Genomic DNA, 24921 nt, shown 5'->3' on the forward strand with positions numbered 1-24921 from the left:
CCTATTTCTCAGTCAAAGCAATGATGATTAAAAGATAAACCTTGTCCCCTCTGAAGATGAAAGAGGTTCCTTTAGCACAGGAGGGGTGCATTTACACTGCACCATAACTTGAAATAAGATACACAATTTGGGTAGCTTAAATTGTGTATCTTATTTCGATACTATTTCGAAATAGCTTATTTAGTCAGAGCCACATTTCAGAATAAAGCGCTATTCTGAAACATCACTTACTCCTCGTAGAGTGAGGTTTACAGGGGCGTCGGAATAGCGAGCTCGAAATAACGGCATTGCTGTGAAGACGTGGGATCGCTATGTCGGGATACTCTGGTATCCCATAATAGCGTTGCAGTGTAGCTGTACCCTATAAAAGCATCTAGACCCTATACAGGCAGTCCCCGGGTTACGTACAAGATAGGGACTATAGGTTTGTTCTTAAGTTGAATCTGTATGTAAGTCGGAACTGGCGTCCAGATTCAGCCGCTGCGCCCCCCCTCCCCAGCAGACCAGGGAGACGCGGAGCAAAGCCGCGGAGGATGCCCGCAGCTTTTCTCGCCCCAGAGAATGCAGGCGGCGGGACCGCGGCTCATCTGGGCGTCCCGCCACTCCCGTCCTCCGGGGCGAGAAAAGTCCCGTTCGTAACTGCGGATCCGACAAAAGTCGGATCCGCGTAACTCGGAGACTGCCTGTACAAATGCAGTGACTACTGTGATATTATTAAGATGAAAAGCATTTTGCGACACTCATGAATGGCCACAGAAGGATGCATGCTGGGAGCACCAGAAACAAGGGGTCTCACCTGTGAGAGCTCTGCTCCCCCAGGTAGCACTGCAGTTAGGCTGAACTGAATGTTTTTAAGCCACCCACCACTCTAGGAGGTTTCCATGGCTTTCTACAGCTTGAGAGGCCATGAGGCTAAGCAGGGATCCATGCATTGTTCAGCTCCATGCCAAAAAGGCAGGGCTGACCAAGCATATTCCAGACTAGGGATGTTAAATTTAGATTAATTAACTAACTGAATAGTCAGGACTGCCATTGACTATTCGATTACTCTATAAGGGCGCCTCTACCTTTGAACTGTAGCAAGAGCCTAGCAGGGCTCCTGCTACAGTTCAAAAGTGGAAGCCCCACAGGAAGCGTAGGGCCAGCTGGGGACTCCCCAGTGGGGCTCCTCCCTGTGGGGCTTCTGCTTTTGAAATGTACAAGAGACCCCACTGGCTCCCCGCGGGGCCTCTTATACATTTCAAAAGCAGAATCATAAAAAACAGCACAAGCGGAGTCTGCTTCACTCCCTGCTTGCACTATTTCCTGCTGTGCCTCTACCTCCCCTGCCCTCTGTGGAGATGGTGCTGGGTGGAACCGGCTTTTCAGACCGCTCCCTACAGAACCGGCTCCTGCTCCCTCTCCCTGGCTGCCTCACTCTGTTAGAGGCAGTGGTGTGGGAGGAAGTGACCAGTCGCATCACTAGTCAACTATCTGATTAGTTTATGCTTAGTCGACCAGTCGCTTGCATCCTTATGCTAGATAGCCGCGTTAAAGAGGCTGCTTGTTATTTATAATTAGAGGTGCAAAAGTCAGGATCAAAACCACCGATTTCCTATTCCTAGTCTTGCATGGGATCCTGCTGAAACAAGAGCATCCCTGAGATGGAACAAGCAGCCCAAAGTATGTGTTTGTATTATGTTCCTGGCACCTTCTTATGACCAGATGAACCCACTGAGCTTGATTCCTCTCACTCCCACCTAAGCCAGGTCTATCTTTTCTGAGTATGATGGGGGTACGTGAGAAGAGGAGCAGGCTCACTCTGTTCAAATGCTCTTTCATGGATCTCAAGGCCAAATGGGACCATTAGATCAGCTCGTCTCACCTCTGGGTGAAATTCTTTGGTTTGTGACGTATCAATTACCCCTGCCTTGAGCCTCATAACTTGTTTGACTAAAGTGAATCTTCCAGAAAGGTATCCAGTCTTGATGAGAGGACATCAAGAGATGAAGACTCCACCACTTCCTTGGAACAGGACTTTAAAAGGACAACTGGAAAACTCTAATGAGAAATCCTGAGGAAATATACTCTCCGTGTGCAGAGGCGCAGAAGTCCCTTAGCACAGCAGAACCAGTGGTTATGCTACATGCAAGGTGGGTAGCCATGCCCTCAAATCTCTACATCAGCCACTCAGAAACTGTGGAGTGGCAGCGTCTGTGGTGTCCTGGAGTAGTAACAGCGAGTGAACGATTGCCTGGAGTCAGTGCTTATGAATCCCCTTGGAAGAGGTGTGCAGGGATTGTACACCCTGTTCCAGCACAGGGCCTGGAAATGCTGACGAACAGCCCCTCTCCCTGCGTGTGGTGTGGGAAGGTGAGTTTCATCCCACTCCAACCTCCGTGGAGTTAGAACTCTCACACATTGGGCAGGAGGGAGAGGTGTATGAATTTCATCCTTACATGAGAATATTACCATGGCATTTTATGCCATAGTCGCTCACCAAAACCAAACAATCATCATTTCAATCCTGACCTGGAGACTATCCTGAGCTTTGAAAATTAATCTGGTCTATTATTAAGAGCAAGCAAAACTCTAAGAAGACAGCACTTTCCGACAAACTCTGAACATGGGAAGTAACCTGCTGCGATGCTACTCTCACGAATGTGTGTCTGGGAGTCTGACCCAAGCATCTGGCAGGCACTTTGCACCAACACCGTGCCTGAATCAGTGCTGACTTAGGGTTCTGCATGCAAGAGCGAGGGCCAGCCAGCCCCAGTGTACATTTCAGTATAGGACTCAGTATTTAGAGCAGTAAAACAATGACAACCCTCACACAACCATAAAGTACTGTGATGGGGGAGATCGGAAGATACACTTGAGAACATGGGGCAAATCGCTCCCCACAACTAGACCAGTTATCTGTGCAGAGTGAACAGAGTACGACAATGCAGGGTAGGAGTAGTTGTTTTTTAAAAGGTGGCTGCAGTTCACCCATTTGGACACAAACACACCACGACACAGTTCTCCTGCCCAACACTCTCCCTGTCTATTGCTCGGCTCACAGTAACAATGGCAGGGAGTACCATGGGCACAAGCGTATGTGGATCAGAGTTCTGAGGGATGTAGAGGTTTCATGCTCTAGGGTAGAGGTTCCCAATCTTTTTGATACTGGGGACCAGTAAACCCATTCACAAGCTTTTGGAGGACCGGTAACATTTATTTGCATATTTGAATATTCATTAAGCAAATGATGAATTTGCAAATAAATTGTGTCGCTGGCCCCACTTGTCCAGCGGGTTGTTCCCCCCCCCCCCCCCCCCGGCCCCAATCCCTGCCGCTTTATCGGCCTTCTCCTTGGATCCTAGTGCCCACCGGATCTAGCCGCGCCGCACAGGAGCATGCCCGGCAGAGACGCTGCAGCGGTGGGCTCTCTACCAAGAGGGCCATGCCACTGCACTCGGTAGTGCAGGGTGCTGCTGCCCCATCACACAAATTAATAAGATCATGTGCGATAATTTTGCTAAGAACCAGTATTTTTTTTTTCAAAGGACCTGTACTGGACCACAAACCACACTTTGAGAAATGCTGCTCTAGGGCAGGATGCCATTATATGCCCTCTTCAGCACAGTGAAACTCAGAGTAGGATCAGCCCAGAAAGCTGCACACGCACAGCCTGATTCTCCTCTGACTTGCCGTCTGTGTCAATCAGAAGCAGCTCCAAAGAATCTGGAAGAATATTGTAAGTGTGAATCATGCGGGAGAATGAGCAGGCCCACTGCATGCAGCAAGCCACAGTGCACAGGCCCTGATTCTGGTCTCATGTCAGTTTTGCATCAGTGCAACTTCACTGACTTCAGTGGCACTACTCCTGTTTTATGATGGTGTCGGTGAGAGGAAAAACCATGCCCACAGTGTTTACTACGGCTCGCTCACTCATAAAGGGTGACATTCATCCCTGTGTAAGGCCAACACCACTTGCACCCTCAAAGCAGGAGTTGAGCAGGACTTAGGTAGTGTATAGACCTCTGCACAAGATGCCCTTCACCGATGAGTTTGAGGGTCTGTGATAACAAACGGCACACAAAGGGAATGGAACGGAAGATTACCCCTTCACTGGTTTTCTGCAAATCTGAAGTGTTTCTTGTGTCATTGCCTGCGTCTCCAGCATCAGAGCCGCTCTTATTTTCTTCCTCTTTGCAGTCCTTATCATCTTCATCTCCGGGAGATTTCCGTGACTGCTTGGAGGATTTCTAAACAGATCAACAACACAGTTAACAAACAAAAACCAAACTTCAGAGCGAGAAAGATGTAGCTTGTGTATCCTAATGCACGTGCGATTCCATTCTTCTTGTTCTAGCTCATAGGCCCATTTGACGCTCTTCCTAGATACAGTCAATGGGGATGGAAAACATATTTTGGTTTCAATATTCAGAGTTACAGCAACTGACGAAACAAGAGGAGAAAGTAAGTAACAACGGATATATGTGGATATCTAATCAGAGGTAGATAAGGTAACAGAAAGGTCATCTGTAGGTTTGGTTAGTGAATGAAATGTTGGTGCCAGAATGACAAAAGTTTTGATTGCACACAGAGATGCAAATCGAGAGCAAAACTGGCAGAGCTGTTTTCCATTCTTTCTTAGTGCTTTCAGTTTTGATATATTAACATTAAAGCCACATGGAACCAAGACATCTTTTCTCTTCCTTTATGTTATGCAATTCTCCAGAACAAAGGGATAGATTGTGGCTTTAAGCCACCATCCTACTATTCTCCATTCATCCAGAGTCTTTCAGAAAAAAGTGGTCGATAAGACCTAAATTTCTAATGTGAAACACACAGAGGGAAAAAAAAAATCTTTTAAAGTATTTTTTTGTAAACCGACAAGTTCTGGAGCGTTGAGATCTAGGGCCTTTGTTCAGGCCCCAGCTCATATCTAATGCAACGCTCAGCAAATCTAAAACTAGTTCTCCAAAAAAATTAATTAATGGCATATTTTTCAATGATATTGTAACAGGCCAGATTAGTAAGACAAAGTAAATCAAGCACTAATTCCTACACGGGATTCTTTCCCTTGATTTCAGAGGGCTTCAGCTAAGGCTTATGATTAAACCAGGTTAAAAATTAAAAAAAAGAAAAGCAAAGCCATCTTGAGCAGTTCTTGGGAGCACATTAATCAAAGCATGACTCTTCTGGCAGTTTCATCACACATGCAACTGTGATCAGTGCCCATGTATTCCACAATTGTACAGTCACAGATGTCACCCCTTGTTGCAGAGTCATGCTCCAGAAGCCAAGATTTCATTAAAAGAAGAATATGGGCCATATTGTGCTACCAATTTTCAACTCCTTGGGAGCTCTTCTTAAAACCCCCGGCCTGATATGGCCCTATCTTTCTAGTCCTTGAAATGTGAACTGAGGGTAAATCAAAGAGAGTTTGCAGGCAGCTTAAAACAAGAACTCAGAGAGAGGCAAGCTGCTTCATTCAACCCATGCAGTGTGAAGTCTGAAAACCAGATGACAATTCAAATGCTGACCTTGTCAAATGTTTCATTCATCTTTTATCTTTATGTAAATGTGCTTGTCTCACCACCCCAAGCTGTCTGGGGCCCAACTCAGCTGCCAATGCTTGAAATACCCATTACACAGCTGCCAACTATCCACCTTCCCTTCACCACCACCAGTGTCTCTGACCTCATAAAATGACGATCCGTGATAATATGTTGGGGCAGATCCATAGCGGGTATAAATTAGTATTGCTCTGTTACCCTCTCCACCCCTCAAGCTGTGCTGATTTAAACCAGCTGAAGATTTGGACTGCTGAATAAAACACCAGTGCCACTGCACTGATAGACAGGCAGAAATAGGAAACGAATAATAGGATCTCAAGTACCTATGCAGCTTCCATTATCACAGTGCCTGAGTCCCTGGCAAGCTTTAATGCACTTATCCTCCCAACACTCCTGTGAGGTAGGGAAATGCCTTTAACCCCATTTTACAGAGAGGGAAGTGAGATGCAGAGAGACCAAGTGTCTTGCCCAAAGTCATACAGGAAGTCTGTGGCAGAGCAGGAAATTGAAACCAGGTCTCCCATATTTCAAGTTAAAGCCCTAACCTCTAGACAAGCTTGCCTCCCTAGTTCAATAAACCCCACTATTTTGGAATAGGAATCTAGATGCTGCACAAAACAGAGCTAAGCTGCCATTACAATGCACATCAGTGACAATGGAAAAGCTCCTGGATAACCTTTGAAGTGTAGGATTTTTTTCGTTTTGAGCCGGCTTTTTCATTCTTTCTTTTGCCTTTTCCATCCTCTTCTACCCGATCACCTTCCTCCTCGCTGCTCGCGTCAGCCGTATTTCCTCCTTCTCCCTCAGTTTCTGATGAGCTCTGTTGCTGAATTGCCTTTGAAATAATAAAGAATAAATATCAACCAAAATTTCCCCCAAATAATTAATTTTTGCCATGTCTCATACTGCACAGTTAATCATTTTATTCATGAACAAATTAGCCTGATCTACTAACCATCAAAACAGAAGGCTGGCAGAGGCAATTTCATCAGTAGCCACTTGAAAATAGTTCTCAGATGCACATTCTGAGATGCCGTACTCAGAAAGGTTTACAGAGAAACAAGAAGTGCTGGTGACAGCAATCTGCACAGTGAAGAACTAATGACTCTGTTCAATAGAATCTGTCATTTTCCAGGTTTGTGTCATGCAGTGCAAACTCAGAGATCTTGACTGAATGGAAGAGTGACCTAATCAGTAAAAAGTGTGGCCCCCAAAACCAACATCTACCAGGAGGGAAGTTTCAGATTTGACTAGCAGATGAAGAATTTAGGTCCCGGAAGGTCAGGTTAAGGTATGCAATTCCAGCTGTGTAAAATATGTCGCTGAAGTCAGCTTACTTTAAGCCAAGGTTGGAACCATCTTCACAGAGGGAGGCCGATGGGAACAAATGCTTCTGTTGGCTTCCCTTACTCCTCACGACTGTCAGGAGTACCATGCTGACTGGGTCCGCCCTCAGCGTTTGATTTAGCGGGTCCAGAAGACTGATCTCTGGCCTGGCATGTGGCAACGTTGCCTCAGGCTCTTCTCCTCCTGCAGTCAACAAGCTCCCTAACCCCTACATACAGATCATCTTCATACACGGTACTTTGAAGTACTCAATGGATAACAGCTGTCCTCCATCTTTTGGAGGTGGCTTATGCTCTTGAAGGACCATATAAGATATTCTGGACTTCTATACCTCCTTGACTGTTCCTCTCTGCCTGACTGATTCTGTTCCTGACCCGATAGGGACAACTCTTAAATTGAAGTTACTGTCCCTGTCAAAGCCTCCTGCTCTGCCTCCTCCCCTCCAATTTCTATTGTTGTTCTGCATTGCCAATGCAAAAATCTTTAGCCCATTGACAGTGTCAAGTCAGAGGGCAGCACACTGCTATAAAAATAAACAGCAAAGGAACTGGGCACCAAATATTCATGTTTACATTGAATTCAAGAAGTAGCCTCCATTTTTTAATTTGTCTAAACCTGCTGAATTTTCAAGAGAACTGCACAGACCGAGGGGCTGCGCTGTACAATTAAGATCCCATTTGTCACAGAGGACAGGACTGTGCTGATCTTTATGTTATGCAATTACATTCTCATTACCAATTCAGAAACCCGTCAATCCCGCCCAAACCAGGGCCTCCTAGCATCAGCGATACAGTAATTACACAGATAAGATACCCTCAAAAGGAATATATGTAAAAATAAGGAGGAACAAAAGAGAAGTTTTCATTTACCTGGTATCCAGTAAACTTGACTCCAGGGTTATTTTCTATTTCCCACAGTCCTTCATTAAATCCTTTTCGTTTGTTCGACTTCCCAAACTTATCTTTATATTCTTTGTAAGGGAAGAGGTCTTTGGGCCCCAGGAATGCACTGCATTTTGACAAAAGTGACATTCAAAAATATTTTTAGGATTTTTCCCCTGCAAATTAAGCATATATTGACAATATGGTGCCTGTTCTTTTGTTCATCGCATTACAACATTACACACTGGCTGATTTTGTGGTAGCGCTGTGAATCTGAGTTCATAGATTTTACAGCCTCAGTTAGGACCCCAACTTTTGAGGTTACAAAATCATGCTGTGAAGCTCTGAAGACAATTATTACTTAGTCTCATGTATTATATTAATCACTTCTGAGAATTCTGCAAATTGGGAAAGGTCTAAAAATAATACTGTATAAAAATTGAAGTGTACGGAGAATTGCTAGAACCCAAGAGCAAAAATCTACCCCTTTGTTATGTGGCAATAATGGGTATGGGATTTATTATTATTGCCTCAGGAGCCCATTGTGCTAGGTGCAGTACAAACACGAACAAAAAAGATGGTTCCTGACCACAAACACTTATAATTAAGTATAAGACAAGAGACAACAGGCTGAGACAGACAGATGGGGGATAAGGTTCCTGGTATCCCCCATCAGGGTTCCCTCTAAGCTGCACGGGCAGCATGGCCCTGCACCTGCTTAAGAAGTCTTGCCCAGCCAGGGGCTCAGGGCTCCACCCATGGAGCTTCTTGGCTGGGGAAGGGGCACTTCTCCCTCAGAGACAGCAGCAGCTCACTGCTAAGGACAGAGCAGCAAGTCTCTCCCAGCCAGTAGGAGAAGAGCCCCTCCCCGAGTCAGGCAGCTCCATGTGCAGAGCCCTGAGCTCCTAGCTCAGCAAGGCTCCTTAAGCAGGTGCAGGGCCATGCTACCATGCAGCTTAGAGGGAATCCTGACTGAGGATACTAGGAAACAAGGGGATGCTATTGCTCAGCATCTAGCAGTGCTATCAGCAACCCAGGTGCCTAACTGTTGCCAAGTGATTTTGTAGGCATCATAGCTAAGAGACTTAGCACTATCCCCCTTTATAAAGCAGCTCTGTTCAGGTCAACCAGTCCCCAAAATGCAGAGGGGAAGAAATAAAATTAGCAAAAATTTACTTCCAAAAAGCATAGCTATCACGATTAAAAAATCCTACTCACATTCTATGTGCTTCCTGGCATGCACAAACTTTGGAAACTATGCCATAATGTTATACATAAAACCTAAAAAAAATCATTTCTTCTTCACCATTTCTTGGAGACTCGTATTTTTACAATTCCATAGCCAGTCATAATTTGTATTAAGAATGACGGAGGGAAAAAAATCCACTTCACTCCCATTAGACAGCCTCCTGCCCCCACCAAAATAAGCTCATAGCTACATAACCACTTTATCTTTTACTGTAATTCTTTTCCTTCCTTTGGTAACTAACTTGGGCACTTTTATGGCCCTCGTCATGGCAGAGTCTCAAAGCTCCACAATCTTTACCCGCACAATAACTTGTGAGATAAGGCAGTGTTAATATCCCCATTTCACAGATGCGAAACTGAGGCAGGGAGACACTAAAAGACTTGCCTAAGGTGACCGAGGGATCTGTGACAGAGCAAGGAATTAAATAAGGATCTTCATCACACCATGCTAGCACCTTGACCATTGGACCATTCTTCTTCCCACTTGTGCCGCTTCAGTTAAATTAGGCCCTTGATCCTGTTGTCACTTACATGGGAGAGTAACTTTATTCATGAGTTGTGCCTTTATCCATGAGGGGACAGAGAGCAGGGAGACAACTGCAGTACTGAGGCCTTAAATTGTAAGCTCTTTGGGGCAAGGAGTTGCTCTTACTGCGTATCTGAGAAACAGTTAGCACAAGGGCACCTGAATCTGATGTGGCTGCTGAGAAATCCAAACTTAATAATAATGTGGAGAATAAAGGTGCAAATAAGCTGGAGTGCCCCATTGCAGCGCACTGATGAAAGACTGGCTGGCTGGGGACCATGGGCAACGTGGCCACGGCACATCAAGGCTCCACCCCCAGTGATTGGGTGGATGGACAATGCAGTCTCTGCTGCCCTAGCCAGCTCTGCAGATCTGGTGGCCAGGCAAGCCTGGTCATCACACACCCATCCCGAGCTCCCCCTACACATCCCCACCCCCTGCCCTGAGTCCCCCACCCCAGCCCCACAACTTCCTGACCTGACTCCTGCAGCCCTCCACACTTGTGCTGAGCCCCATTACCCCTCACCCCTGCCTTGACTCCTGTACCCCCACCCTGAGACCTCCCACCTCCCAAGCCCTGCCCTGATTCCTGCAATCCCCAACACCCCTTCCCTGAGCCTCCTGCATTTCATCCTACACTTATATTCCTTACAGTTACTGTCCTATTGAAACCCATCCCCACCCCCTCCTGGGCTGACCCCCCCCTCACAAGGTGAGGGGTAGCAATACAGCAGTACCTATAAGAAATTTATTTCATGTCTGGTGGAGAATGTAAATGTACTTAAAAGCTAAATAGTGATCTCCCAACAGACCGATGATAAAGGTGACAGGAAAGTAAAGAACCCCTTTCCTCTATCTCTAAGGGTATGTCTACACTACCACCCTAGTTCGAACTAGGGTGGTTTATGTAGGCAACCGAAGTTGCAAATGAAGCCCGGGATTTGAATTTCCCGGGCTTCATTTGCATCTTGCCGGGCGCCGCCATTTTTAAATGTCCGCTAGTTCGGACTCCGTGCCCGCGGCTACACACGGCACGGACTAGGTAGTTCGGATTAGGCTTCCTATTCCGAACTAAAGGTACACCTCGTTCCACGAGGAGTAACGGTAGTTCGGAATAGGAAGCCTAATCCGAACTACCTAGTCCGTGCCGCGTGTAGCCGCGGGCACGGAGTCCGAACTAGCGGACATTTAAAAATGGCGGCGCCCGGCAAGATGCAAATGAAGCCCGGGAAATTAAAATCCCAGGCTTCATTTGCAACTTTGGTTGCCTACATTAACCACCCTAGTTCGAACTAGGGTGGTAGTGTAGACATACCCTAATGAAGTATTCCCTAATTTTGTTGTTACAGAGACATGACCAAGGGTTCCAAACAAAGCTACAGAGAGAACAATTAAAGAGGATCACACCATGAGACACCTGACTTTATATCACCCTGTAGCCAGACAGACCAACCCCCCATATCATCCATCTTATTTGCCTCTCTGAAGCATGCAGGGCAGAGAAGGAGCAGTAAAATCAGCATAGTCTATGCTGGCTCATCTGATCCTGAGAAGCTGAAAAAACAGATATGTGGAGAGAGAGAGTGATTAAGTCAATAAGCTGGCCTCGAGGCTGCGAGAACTGCCCCGTCTGGCACCCATGTTGATTCGAACACACATACAGTCCCTGGGAGAGGAATTTCCCACTGAGAAAAGAATCCCCCAGTAATTCCAATTTAGTTATCTCTTACAAGTGTAAATTAAGTTCACAACTCCCTTGTAAGAACTGGTCTCACAAAAGGCAGACCAGCACTATTTGGCATCACAGATAAGAAAGAGAAATACGTGACCCAAAATGGGTATAAAAGATGGGTCCAGCACACACTCACTTTGAGTGTCATTCTACCCTCTACCTGCTGGTCGGGTTAGGTGTTTGACCTCCCGAGGTTCTATGGGGACGCCCACCTCGTATTTTCGTCTTTCCTAGGAATTGAGGGACCAGCCCTGGCCTGACATGCTGGAGTCGAGAGGCACAGAAGGGGGTAAAAATTGTACCTGGATGTGGTCCTCTGTCTTAAGTGTACACATAGAAAGAGTAAGCTGTTACTTGGTACCATTATTTCTATTTTTCTATCTTTATCTTCTTTGTAACCATTTTTAAGATCTATATTTTGCTAGCAGTTAAGAAATAGAACAATAGCCATTGCAACCATATGATTTATAAGCTTCCTCAATAAACCTGTAACTGTTTAAGTTTTAACCTGACTCCTTCAGTTGCTGTAACAGAACCAAGCACAATTTAAAAGAACTTCAGCCGGTCATTAGGGACAGATATAGGGAGAGCTTGGGCGTTTGGATTTGTGTCACACCCAGGTGGCAGAATCCACTGGGGCACCTTTCAGTCTTTCCCCAAGGCTGCCCGCTGCGAAGGAATTACGAATTCTAGCAGCTGAAATCTAAGGTGTAATAAGCTCTTCCTATAAACTCGGGGCGTCTGAGAGCCTGTTGGCTGTCCTCTGCGACGGGACCCCGGTCCTAGCAGTAAAGTCACAGACGTTAAACTATTTTTCGGGGCGCCCTCCAGCCTCCTAGGCTGCCCACTGCAACGAGACTTTGTGTCTCAGCAGTTGAAGACTTGGGTGTAACACACACGCACACACTGCCCTGACCGTCAGCTGACACACCCACAACATATGGAAATTTTAGGTCAGTTTTTACAGAGACAGTAAAAAAACAAAAATAATCCCAACTTGGGTTTGATATCTTTGCATTGTCCTTGGTGGAAGAGGATAGTTTTCATTGCTCTGCCATAAAGAGCTAAAGAGATGCACATTGCTGTTTATTACTAATTATTCTTTGTAAAATATGGAGATAACTGCACAGTTTGTTTTTGTTCCTGAGGTAAAAACCAGATCACAGGCTAATAATAACTCTTGAGGCAAACAAGTTCATTAACCCCAAATTAAGCCACTGCAGAATTAACTGTAAGCAATGTCTAATTAAAATTATTCTAATTCTAAAATGTGGTAATTAATTATTTTGAGACTCTTTACTCCCACTTGTTTCTCCCCCTCCTCTGCCATGGTTCTACCCATACTGGTCCTTCTACCATTCCTGCTGCTCCATCCTCCTCCACTGCACAACACAGAAGAATATTTATTTTAAATGCTAAGTGGAAATAATGTGAAACTCCTGATTCATCTTGGCTCTTCTTCCATTTGCCTACCCCCAATCTTCTCACTCTGTCCTATTCTATGTTTATGTATAAATACGAGTTTACAGGACCAGATTATTAAAAGTATTTTGGTAGCTCATAGGATTTTCAAATGCATCTTGGTTCCTACGTTCCCATTACTTTGAATGGGTTTTAGGTTCTGACAGGCTTTTGAAAATGTCATAAGGCACTTAAATATTTTTTTTAAATCTGGTCCATGATCACCAGAAAATCTCTGCTTTTTCACTGGCTTTGAGTCAGTTACTCCCCCAATGTACAAATTAGATGCACTCAAGTTTCAATTGAAAAACAGACAGACATTTTCTAAACCCCTCTTGATTACTGAAGGAACAAATTCTGACCCCTGTGAAGTCAATGGGATCAGACTGGGCCCAAAAAGGTGCTTGAATATAATACATTCATTATGGTTACTTCAAGTACAATGCACTTTTCTCATAAATCTTGCTCCTGGTGATCCATTTACATTGTCATTTCAAAATATGTACATGGAAGAAACATGGGGCCTATATACCATTGACACACTAGCCCCAGTGCACCATTTTGGTACTAAACAGTGGTATTCACAATTACACTCATGTTAAGGCTTCTTTACACTCCCAGAGTCAGATTCAGGCTCATAATATCTAGTTCTAATGTCACACTGGTTTCTGTCGAGACCTACTCTGAGAGACACAGGAATAAGAATAATTTGAGTAAAAGGAGATTCAGGCCACACAATTCAAAAGAAACTACCAGGTTCATTCACTTACGTTTCATGAGTCCCAAAAAAGAAGATAGGGTACTTATTTGCTGGAGGCTTCACAGCTCCCTCGGGGAGTTCATCAATCTGTGGGATAGAAAGGGACACAGGATCGTTCTATCACATTCCATCCAATCTCAGAAGCCAGAAAAAACACAACGGTGTGATAGGAGGTTTCACAACTTCTCAGAGGTCCCATTCTGTGCCTGGAGCTTATTTTAATTAGTTTATATGTTATGGCAGGTGTTGGTGTTTGCGAAGCACCGCATCAGCGAATTTGAAGAGTTAATTCCTCTATTTAGTCACAGAACAGGTACACAGGAAGCAGCCATAGGGCAACCTTCTACCACCACGCACTGCCTACATATCTATATGTGGTATTTATATGCCCTTCATAACCACAGTATCTGAGAGCCTCACAATCTTTCATGTTTCTATCCCCATGATACCTGCTAGTTAGAGAAGCACCATTATCCCCATTTTACAGATGAGAGACAGACTAACTTCTCCTGTTCACCTGCACTGAGAACAATAACTTCATCTCCAGATGGTGCTTAGTCCTGCTGTGAAGGTAGGGGACTGGACTTGATGTCCTCTCGAGGTCCCTTCCAGTTCTAATAGTCTATGATTTTGTGATTCTATGATCTCCATGACAATTTGGTCCCTTTGTCTCTGCTGAGGCTACTGTCAAGGCTACAGAGGAGTATCCCTTGTGGGGTGGGTTTTTGTGATGTGTGCACTTATCTCCCAAGAACGGGACAAAGACCATCAAGATCATGTCACAGGTCACCATGTAGATAGAAGGCAAGAACCTTCAGTACAGATCTTAAGGCCAAATCCTCAGCTGGTCTAAATCAGCCTCGGTTCACTGACTTTAGCCCAGTGGTGTCACGTTATATCAACTGATGAGCTGGCATGTCATGAAAACTTCTGCACAATTTTATCTGTGCTAATGTAAGTGTTAAGGATCTTATTTAAAATTCTATAAATGAAGAGTAAAGAGTAACTGAGGGTTCAGACTAGCAGCACGTCCTTAGCTGAACTCTGTAAGGACACAGACAGGAACAACTTCACAAGCTAGTCTGTGCATTCAGAAACAGATGGAGGGAAGATTGTTCAGGATGTTACCTGAGCCCTAGTTTCACTGAAATTCATTGTGTGAAATGAGGGCCTGCCAGTCAGATTATTTCCCAGTTAATTCCTATTTTAAATACAGGTACCAGAATAGCTGCAGGAAAGTAATGGAAAAGGAAACATTCAGACCCTGCCACTCACTTACAAATGCACATTAGTAGCAAGGGTTTCCATGGCTTTCAGATAGCAACCAATATTATGCTACTTAAAGCTGGAAGCATCTAAAACTTCACACTAACAAGGTCTACAATGACAATTTAGCAGGAATCTGGGGGATGAACCCAATTTGCAGGCCTGGGTCATACTGCAGTCATCTTCATCTTCAGTATGAATGGGAGAGAAATTAGGTTCAGAATGGGCCAGACAACACTGCTAAAAGGATTGCAGTGGCAGTCTCTACAAGCCACACCTCCATATGGAATCTGAAGTTCAGCCAGGGACTGCATTGGAGATGGATGCGGTGTACAGAATACAGTACCTGTGGAGTGTTTAGTCTCTCAGAATAAAACCAACAACTGCAAATCGTCAGTAATACAGGGGAATGAAGAGATGCTTAGTGTGGACTGCTGATCAGAAGGAACATTTCTTACACAGAGTCCAAAGGAAGGAAATTCACGTGACCCTGGGACTCTGGGCTGGGGTGTTATATGAGATGATATTCTGGACTGTGAAGGAGTAAGGGCCCTCTCCTGAGCATTGTTTGCAGTGCAGTCAAAGCACTTGTCACATTCCCTGGCAGCCTCTGTTGCTTGCTGTGAGCAGCACCGAAGAGGTATGGCACAGGGAGGTGTGAAGTTCTTTGTCTTACTGTCACCTGTTCTCTATTCCTCAGTCCCTCCATCCATTGACTGTCCACCCCACTGCCTTTGTGTCATCCTAGGAAGTCATCAACAAGCTTTTCACTGAACACCACAACCTTTCTGAAAGTTTTTAACATAAATCTGCACTGCACAGCCCCAGGATGGACTTTTAGAGTTCCCACTGCATCACACTCTAACCTCCCATTGTGTTGCGAAGTGTTGTTACCAGACGCTTCGTACCTTCTCTGACAGGGCTGCGATCTAAACTCTACAGAGTTACGTCTCTCAGGGTATGTCTACACTGCCACCCTAGTTCGAACTAGGGTGGCTAATGTAGTCATTCGAACTTGCAAATGAAGCCTGGGATTAAAATATTCCAGGCTTTATTTGCATGTTCCCAGGACCACCATTTTTAAATGCTCAGTAGTTTGGACTCCCTGCCTGTGGCTACACACGGCATGGGCTAGGTAGTTCGAATTAAAGCTCCTAATTCGAACTACCATTACTCCTCCTGCAACGATACTGCATGGGGGTAGAATCAGCCTTTAAAGCTATGTCTACACTACAATAAAACACACATGGCACCAAGTTTCAGAGCCTGGATGGATTTGCAGGTATGAGGTTTCAGGGCTCCAAAATTGCAGGGTAGATGTTTAAGCTTGGGTTGGAGCCATGCAAGGGGGAAGGTCTCAAAGCCCAGGCTCTGGACCAAACCTGAACATCTACACTGAAATTTTCTAGTCAGACAGCAGGAACCCTGTGACCCACCTCAGCTGTGGTCATTCCATGGGTCTTTTATCACAGTATAGGCATGTCCTTAGTGCCATCAGGACCCCATCCTGTTACTATTGAACTCAAAGGCAAAACCTCCCATGAGTTTAGGGGAAACAGAACTCGACCCTTAGTAACACAGAAGGTTTGCTGTTATTTTTCTCTGTTTTATAAGACTCTGTGCAGACTGCACATGTGAGACTATTAGGAATAAACGTGCCTTACCTTACATACTAAACAGGAACATGTCAGGCCCCTTTCAATTGACTACTGAAGTTGTAGATGCCTATTATTTGACTAAGGGTACATCTACACAGCAGGGCTAAAGCCAAAATAAGCTACACAACTTGAGCTACGTCAATTGCGTAGTTTAAGTCGAAAGAGCTTATTCTGGCTTTTGGAGCTGTCTACACAGCAGGAAGTCCGAGTTAGAGCACTTTTCCTCCAACTTCCCTTACTCCCCATAAAAGGAGGGTTACAGGAGTCGGAGTAAGACTCCTTGCTGTGCAGATGCGGGCCATGTTATTCTGAAATAATGCTGCTGTGCAGACACAGCCTGAGTAATCTCAGTGCTCTGAAAACTACCACCATTTTACACAAAGGGATACCTAAAAGGACAGCAGCCATGCTACTAGCCTCCAGCTCCAAATTACCACCACCCTGCATGATGTTTTGGTTAAATCCACTAAGATTTGGATCTGATATTTCCCTCACAGTCAGCAAGATCAAAGTGAGGGGGAAAGTCCTGAATGGCTCAAACCAGGAACAAAAGAGATAAATGCACTCACACTAAGACAGCATGCTGTAGTCAGAGAAACATAGCTAATGACTGAAGCATCTGTCTACTACACAGCCTCACTGCCGTTTCATTTTGTTTCTGGAAGGAAACAAACAGATTTTAAAGGGCCTGCTATAACCAGCAATCAAATGGGAGGTGTTAGGTTTTTTCTAAAGCTCTTGCTCCAGCTGGAGCTAAGCTGCAGTGTGTGTGAATCTGATCTGTGCATCGACCACATCATAAACATGTATTTCAATTACTGCTAAAATAAAGCAGGTGGTTTCAGATGTCCTGTTTTCCTCTCCTTTACTTCCGTTGCTTTCTTCCGCTTAATGAATAACAATTGTGTTCTTACCAAACAAGCTCAGCACAGCAGTGGTTCACAGCTTTCGTTTGCTAGCCGAATGCCCCAGCTTTAGAGCCCCTTTACTAGATTTGTGGTAATTAAGTGCAGTCTTTGAAGTGCAGGCCTGTGAGGCGAACACATACTCCCCACATCATTAGTTGACACAGGGATTTTAGTAAAGCATGTTGCTAAGGCCAACAAACATGAGTAACAGCTCAATTTCCTGCCATATCCTTGAAATGCCTTATTATATTCTATGTATGTATTATTGTGGGCTCAGATTGTATGTAACTTCTGTTTTCACAGTACTGAGAATGTGCCAAACCAATATGGAGTTTTGGGACAGTAAGTTTTAAATGGATTTCCTGGGAAATTCATAGGGAAAGGTTACTTCCAAAAACTAACCATTTGATGCTACACCCTCAGGAAAGGGTCACTGTCTGATGATTAACAAAGAAGAAGAGCAGAGACCCAAGCTGTGTGAAGTAATGACTGGTCTGCCCAGCCCTTGTTCTGAAGCAAAGATGGATGAACTTGTAAACAAAAAGGAAAACATCACTGTGGGGTTTGAAGGACTAACATCTACCAGAGCCTCAGGTTGATGTTGTGGGGAGCCTGGCTCGCTTGTGAGATCACAATGCCAATTAGGAAGCAGGGCAACCTTAAAATCCCTGGTGAGGAGGGTGTGAAACACAAATTTCTACATAGAGGAGAGGCGACGGGTGGGATCTGAAAACCTGAAGTTGGTGGGCTGTGGAGAAGGAACACAAGGTGCAGTTGATCAGAAACTGCAAAAACATGCAAAGAATAATGTAATTTTTCATACACAAATCCTTTTAGTTTATAAGCAACCTCAAGAAGGGCCCAGCCTTGTGGCTCTTAGTGCCACTGCACAACATACTCCTCATGTAGTACTCCCAACTGTCTCCTGAAGGCTGGATTCTGCAGCACTTAACCCCCAAGTAGCTTCACTGCAACTAAGGAGACTGTTTGGAGAATGTGATACTGACTCTATGGAATATACGGTGGCTTTTAATCCACAGCCCTGTTTGGGGGTAGTGCCAACATGCATAATCTTAGGAGAGGCACAGGTGAGACTCTGCGTCAGAGAAGCCCAAACCCGCTTAGTGCTGCTTCTCGCACATGGGAGAGATGCAGTGTGCTCTACCCACTAGGAAGGAAGCAATTATTCCCTTGTAGGGCTGAGGACAGACTTTGCCAGGCCTGGAAAAGGGCAGGCCTCAGGCAGAAGAGGCAGAGCTGGGGGCTAGCCTTCCCCATCCAGGCCTTCAGGATTGCCAGGAGCATGCAGCTTGGGGCTCTGGCAGTGATATAATGGCAACAGCAGTGGTGGCCAGGAGCCCCGGGCCATTTTAAATCACCGGGCAGTTGCTCTCTCTCCCCCACCCCAGCTCTGTTCCCTTGCATGTGATGGCCCCAGTAGAACTGCCAACTTTCTAATTCCAGAAAACTGAACACTCTTGCCCCCACCCACTTCCCTGTCCCTTCTCTGAGGCCCTGCCCTATCCCACCCCTTCTCAAAGCTCAGCCCCTGCTTACTCCATCTCCCTTCCTTCTATCGCTTACTTTCCTTCAACCTGTCTCACATGCTCGTTTTCATTGCAAGGCCCAAACAGGCATATTATTATTCTGATAGAGGTGTTATGCTAAGTTAAGGTTTGATTTGTTCCAGGACACTAGAGCTAGAAACAAGAGTCAGAAGGGGCAATTTAAAAAAAAAAGAAATTTCACAAAGGTTTTCATGATTTTTCCCTGCCTTCTTCCCATTTTTTGTAACCAGCTACATGTTTCTTATTCACTAAAGTTATCATAATTTCATGTTTGGAATTAAGACCACATTGTCACAGCTGCAACGGGTGCACTAAAGGCCCATTCCTGAAACCCAAATACAAATCCACAGAACAAAACCACAGAAATGCACACCTATCCAAATACCTACATAAATAAATCTGTCAAAACAAATTCCCCACCTACATGCAGATACACACATGTATTCATGTGTACACATCTGAGCATACACTAACACTGAGGGTATGTCTACGCTGCAGAGTTTTTCTGGAAAATGGCCATTTTCCTGGAAAAACTACATTTAACGTCCACACTGCAATTGCATTCTTTCGACAGAAAGTCAAAAGAACACAGGGGTTGTTCCGACAGTGGTAAACCTCTTTCTACGAGGAAGATAAATTTTTCCGAAAGATGGGGAAGAGGGGTTTTTTTTTTGAAAGAAGAGACCTCCAGGAAAAAGCACAGGTGTCCTGGTGGCCACTCCGTCCATAGTAATTACAACTGAAATGTGAGATAGCATCCAATCAATGGACGCTATCTTTCGAAAAAGCAGATCGCTTTTTTGACGTGCTTTTGCTGTGTGGACGCACTCTTTCTAAAGAAGTTTTCCAGGAGATCTCTTCCAGAAAGGCTTCTTCTGAAAGAAGCCTGCAGTCTAGACATAGCCTGACATTCCTCATTATTTAATATTGCCATTATTGTTTAGGGCCTAGAGACCCCAACTAAGATCAGGGTTCCACACTGATAGGTGCTGGACATACACATAAAAAGAAAGAGTCTGCAACAAACAGTTTATGATACAGCTAGACAGAGGCAAAGACAAATGTCTGATACATTGGCTCTATTGGAATTACTAGTCAACAACATTGATTTTTAAAAGCTTGTTATGAAATGCATACACACACTGTCACTACTTTTTGTGTGTGCAAGCCAAGCAAACGGAATACAAGTCAAAGAGTTAGGCCACAAATTTTAACCGGACAGGCATGAACACAGGTGGGAATACATGCACCTCTCTATATAAAGGCAAAGTCCCTTACACACATATCATACATTCATACACTTAGCTACATGGAAACACTTTCCCAAGGTCTGCCTAAATCACCCAGCTGGAAAGGGAGGATGAGCTGAAGGGGAAAAGATGGAGGGTAGGGAGGAAAGAAGATGGAGAAAGAAAGAGGCCACGGATGAGAGCAGGGTAGGGATGAGAGAGGCAGAATAGGCCATCAATTTCCAGGCCTGTTGCTATAAGGAGCACAGGAGAGCTATGTATGCAGCTCCCAGCAAAGTCCCAGCCTGGAGTTTTCTTCCTGCCCTTCTGCACCAAAGAGGAGAGGCTGAAATACTGCAGGGGAGAAGGCACCTGCGGCAGCCCGCTCCCCAGCCTCCTGGCCGCTGGGCATGGGCACTAACAGGGGGGCAGGAAACTGTAGCCAACAGCCCCCTCCCCCTAAAAAGGGCCCCAGGAGCGTCCTGAGCCTCTCAGATTCATCTACCCCAGCAGGGTCCTGCACTGCAAGGCCTCATCCAGGGCAGGCCCCCCCCCCCCAGCTCCCACAGCGTGTGCCACCCCTCCAGCAGCTCACCAGACCCACTCTATTCCCAACTCAGTGACCAGCTCCACAGCACCACCCCCACTCACCCCGGCCCCGGCTGCTTGTGGGCACATCACTGGGCTCTGACAATTTCAGCCCAGTTGGCTCCCAATGCCTTCACTGAGCAATAAAGCACATTTACACCCCCCTCCCGGACCACCCCCCTGCCCATGCCACATATTTTCCTGCCAACTTTACTGGGGATTTGTGCCTCTCCCAATGCCCCCAATAAAATAAAAATGGGATGCAAACCTGTCAGCCATTTTAGATCTCTCCTTAGGGAGCACCAGTCCCTTGTAGGAGGTGGGAGGCTGGAAATGCCACCACAATCTCCCCTTCCCTAGGTGAGTATAGGGGAGAGAGGCAAGATGCTGGGGGAGTGAGGCTGGCAAAAACTTGGGGGGGGGGTGTTTCTTTTACCTTAGACCAGCTACTGGCCTCCATTGTTGGAGAATTCAATGGCATTGACACAGCCAAAGTGACCCAGGGCCTTCTTGTAGAGATTTCTGCAGCCCCGCAGGCATCTCCTCTGAAAGTCCTGGGTGAGCAGCAGATCCCTCTGCAGGCCCCGCTGGGACAAAAAGCCCACCATGGACCTCACATGCTGTCCCCCAGCCCAGGTCTCCTCTTCATGCTGCTGCCTGTGCTGCTGCTCTCCATCGTCCCCTCACTTTCTGCTTTCTCCCCTCCCGCTTTGTTATAGTTATGATGATGTTTTTCTTTAGCCAGTCATAGTAGCAGAGGGAGATGGTACAGGCTGTACCTCTAAAAACCGGCATTCTCTGGTCCAGCAACATCCATGGTCTGACAGGACTAGAGAACCTGGGACTCTAAGGGTAGGAGGGACAGCTGGGGCTGGGGAAAACAGGGTCAGTTGCAGGCAGCGCAGAACCAGGGCTGGCGCCCCTGGAGCCCATAGCGGTGCACAGCCAGGGATGGAGTTCCCTGGCAGCCCCCAGCAGCGTGGGGCAGAATCTCCTTCCAATTCCCAGGAACACAGGGCCAGAGCCTGACAGCAGCCCGTGGAAAGGTGGGGCTGGGATTGGAGCAGCACAGGACCAGAGTCCCCTGGCAGCCTCCAGAAATGTGGGGCAAGAGCTCATTGCAGCAGCCCCTGGAGTATGGGGCTGTGACAGGAGCCACATGATAGCCCCTGGGAGTATGGGGCTGGGCTGGAGCCCTGCAGCAGCCTGCAGCAACAAGGGGCTGGGGCTGGAGAACCTGGACAGCCTGTGTCCTCAGAGGGCCAAAGCCCTGCAGCAGCCCCTGGGAACATGGGCCCTGGGGCTGGAGCCCTGCAGCATTCTGGGGCCGAAGTCCCCTGGCAGCATCCAGAAATGAGGGGGCAAAGCCCATGCAGCAGCCCCCTGGAATGTGGGTCTGGGACTGGAGCCCCACGGCAGGAGCCAGTGCTGCTTAGGGAGCTGGAAGCAGCTAGACAAGCCTCCCAGCCTGTTTTGGGTGGGAGGGCGAGGCAGGGTACCTAGGGCAGCCTGCCAGCAGCAATGAGGAGAAGGAGGGCCTATTACTTGCTTTCATGTGCTCCCAACACAATGCTCCCGGCAGCACCTCCAGCTACTCCTATTGGCTGGATTCCGGAGCATCCGGAAAAGACTTCAGGAAGTGCCCCTGTGCTCCTGTTCCCCCAACTGGGGAGAAGGAGAACAGCAGCGCGCAGCCATTTCTATCTGTGTTTTGAGCCTCAGGGCTTTCCAGGACATTTCACTGCTTCATGGGGACACGAGATTTAAAATAGGGACTGTCCCAGAAAAACTGGGACATATGACAGCATAATTATGGCTGACAAAGTATTCTACAGTGCAAACATATTTTGCTATGGAGAAAACATGGAGCAAACAGGAAAAATTAAGTTGATTGTCCATAAATATGTATGTGGATGTAGAAATCACAGGAACAGGGAATGTAAATTGATTGTTATGATATGCAGTAAGTGCCTTTGACTAGCAAAAGCACTGCAGAGATCCAAATCTGCCACTGAAATGTCTGGAGTCAGAGCACAGTAATCAACTGGTTAAAGTTGCTTATTATTACCAACAAAGACCAAGCGTGTTGGTATTTTGCAATTAGCTAATTATAAAAAAGAATGGCTAAAAGCAGCCTCCTTCAGAATTGATCACTGGAACAGATTACTTGTTTTCCCCCATGCTGGCCTTTTTTACCTCCCATCAACTTACACATTTTAGCTAAAGATGGAAAGTACATGTTTTTTTAAATACAGTAGTATAGGCTATTGGGAGGCACCAGAATAAATAGATCCTTTTTACAGCAATTATTTACAATAATACAAAAAAAGCAGTCATGTAGCACTTTAAAGACTAACAAGATGGTTTATTAGGTGATGAGCTTTTGAGGGGCAGACCTACTTCTTCAGATCATATTCTGAAAGACTAAGACTTTCAGAATATAATCTGAAAAAGTGGGTCTGCCCCACGAAAGTTCATCACCTAAATAAACCATCTTGTTAGTCTTTAAAGTGCTACATGACTGCTTTTTTTGTTTTACCACAACCAGACTAACAAGGCTACCTCTCTGGTACTTTAAAATAATACATAATTCAACAAATATCTAATATCATGCTTTTCTTCCCAAAGTACTTCATAAACTATGAACATATTGTTTTGGCAAAATGCAGCCACCACTACTGCTCTACCAAATGTAGCCTTCCTTGCACGTTGTGTAATGGAGGATAGAGTCTGTTTACATGCAAATACCAGTTATGCATTAATATAACTTGCATGCCAAATACTCTGCATGCAGACAGACACCTCCACTATTTGAAACTTTGGTCCAACAAACGTTTTCCATCGCTAGTGTCTATTATCCTAATCCCGTGGCACTTAAATCAAGCCAAATTTCCACCAAAGTTGCCTAAGAATTGCAGAATTTGGCCCTTAATTTTCAGGACTGCACATCATTTTAAGTGCAGCATAATTCTTCCTCTGCTGTACATAATACCCTAAAACTACAAGTGGGCGATGCTGACACATGCACATTTTTTCACTAATTAAAAAAAAAACTTGACAAAAGGGTGGAAGCAGAAGCAAACTTAATAAAAATAATTGCTCTGCTCTAAAAGTGAAAAAAAATGAGTCAAGGCATTTGAAAGTAGAATCAGAAAAAAAAAGATGAAAAAGGGCAGAGAGGCATCTCTAAGCACTGCTGGAAGCGACTGAAGGACATTGAACAGACAGCAAGAAATGACAGTATAAAGGCATCAATCCTTCTCTTGCCTCTGTGCATGCTCAGAAACAGAACAAGATTTAAAGAAGACAATAAAGAGTTAACTGAAGCCTGAACAACCCTGGCAGGCCCTTGCTAAGGAGGAGCAGCCATCCTACAGCTCAATACAGCTCTAATTAGCAGCATTCTGAAAAAAAAACCCACCACCACCCAAAGCTGATTTATGGCGGGGCTGCCCATGTCTTCAAAATGAAGCTGGGACCCTAGAGCTAATGACTCTGATCCAACAAACCACTTAAGCGCATGCATAACTTTGAAGCCAGCGAGACTATATGCTTAAAATTATGCATGTGCTTAATTTTTTTTTTTTGCTGGATCGGGACCTTCTCTTCCCAGAATACAAAACTGCACTTTGAGCCAGATGGTCACATAAAGGTATCTGCAAATTGCTCCATTTTCAGCTAACAAAGTGTATCCCTGACATGCTGAGGGCTTGTCTTCATTTCCAGGAAGACTGGAGCTCTGGAGGTCAAACTTTCGGCATTTGATTTAGCGGGTCTGGAGAGGACCCACTAAATTGAACACTGAGGGTACCCCTGTGGATCCTGGAACTCATTGATGGGAGAGTTTCTCCTGTCAATCTCCTGCTGTGGGGCCACCCCAGAAAATCAATGCAAGGTACACTGATTCAGCTATCCAATTAACGTAACTGGAGTTGTGTATCTTGCATTGATTTTCACTGTGGCTGTGTCTACATTGGCACCCTTTTCCGGAAAAGGGATGCTAATGAGACAAGTTGGAATTGCAAATGCCGCGGGGGATTTAGCTATCCCCCGCAGCATTTGCATGAACATGGCTGCCGCTTTTTTCCGGCTCGGGGCTTTGCCGGAGAAAAGCGCCAGTCTAGATGGGATCTTTTGGAAAATAAAGCCTTTTCCGGAAGATCCCTTATTCCTCTTAAAATCAGGAATAAGGGATCTTCCGGA

The 24921-nt window shown here is 45.6% G+C and overlaps 1 protein-coding gene across 2 annotated transcripts in view; it reads right to left on the reverse strand.

Moving 5' to 3' along the window:
• The window catches only part of HDGFL3 (HDGF like 3), a 72181-nt gene that overhangs the window by 4740 nt on the left and 42520 nt on the right, over positions 1 to 24921 (reverse strand). For both annotated transcript variants that reach the window (XM_006139246.5, XM_075897140.2), the window contains exons 2-5: positions 13512 to 13588; positions 7763 to 7901; positions 6223 to 6381; positions 4086 to 4229 (exon numbers count right to left, since the gene is read on the reverse strand). In XM_006139246.5, coding sequence (XP_006139308.1) covers positions 4086 to 4229; positions 6223 to 6381; positions 7763 to 7901; positions 13512 to 13588 — 519 coding nt within the window. The remainder of the gene's footprint in view (positions 1 to 4085; positions 4230 to 6222; positions 6382 to 7762; positions 7902 to 13511; positions 13589 to 24921) is intronic.

Source organism: Pelodiscus sinensis, chromosome 14 (genome assembly GCF_052426305.1).
Source record: "Pelodiscus sinensis isolate ZL-2025 chromosome 14, ASM5242630v1, whole genome shotgun sequence".
In the NCBI taxonomy this organism is placed as follows: Eukaryota; Metazoa; Chordata; order Testudines; family Trionychidae; genus Pelodiscus; species Pelodiscus sinensis.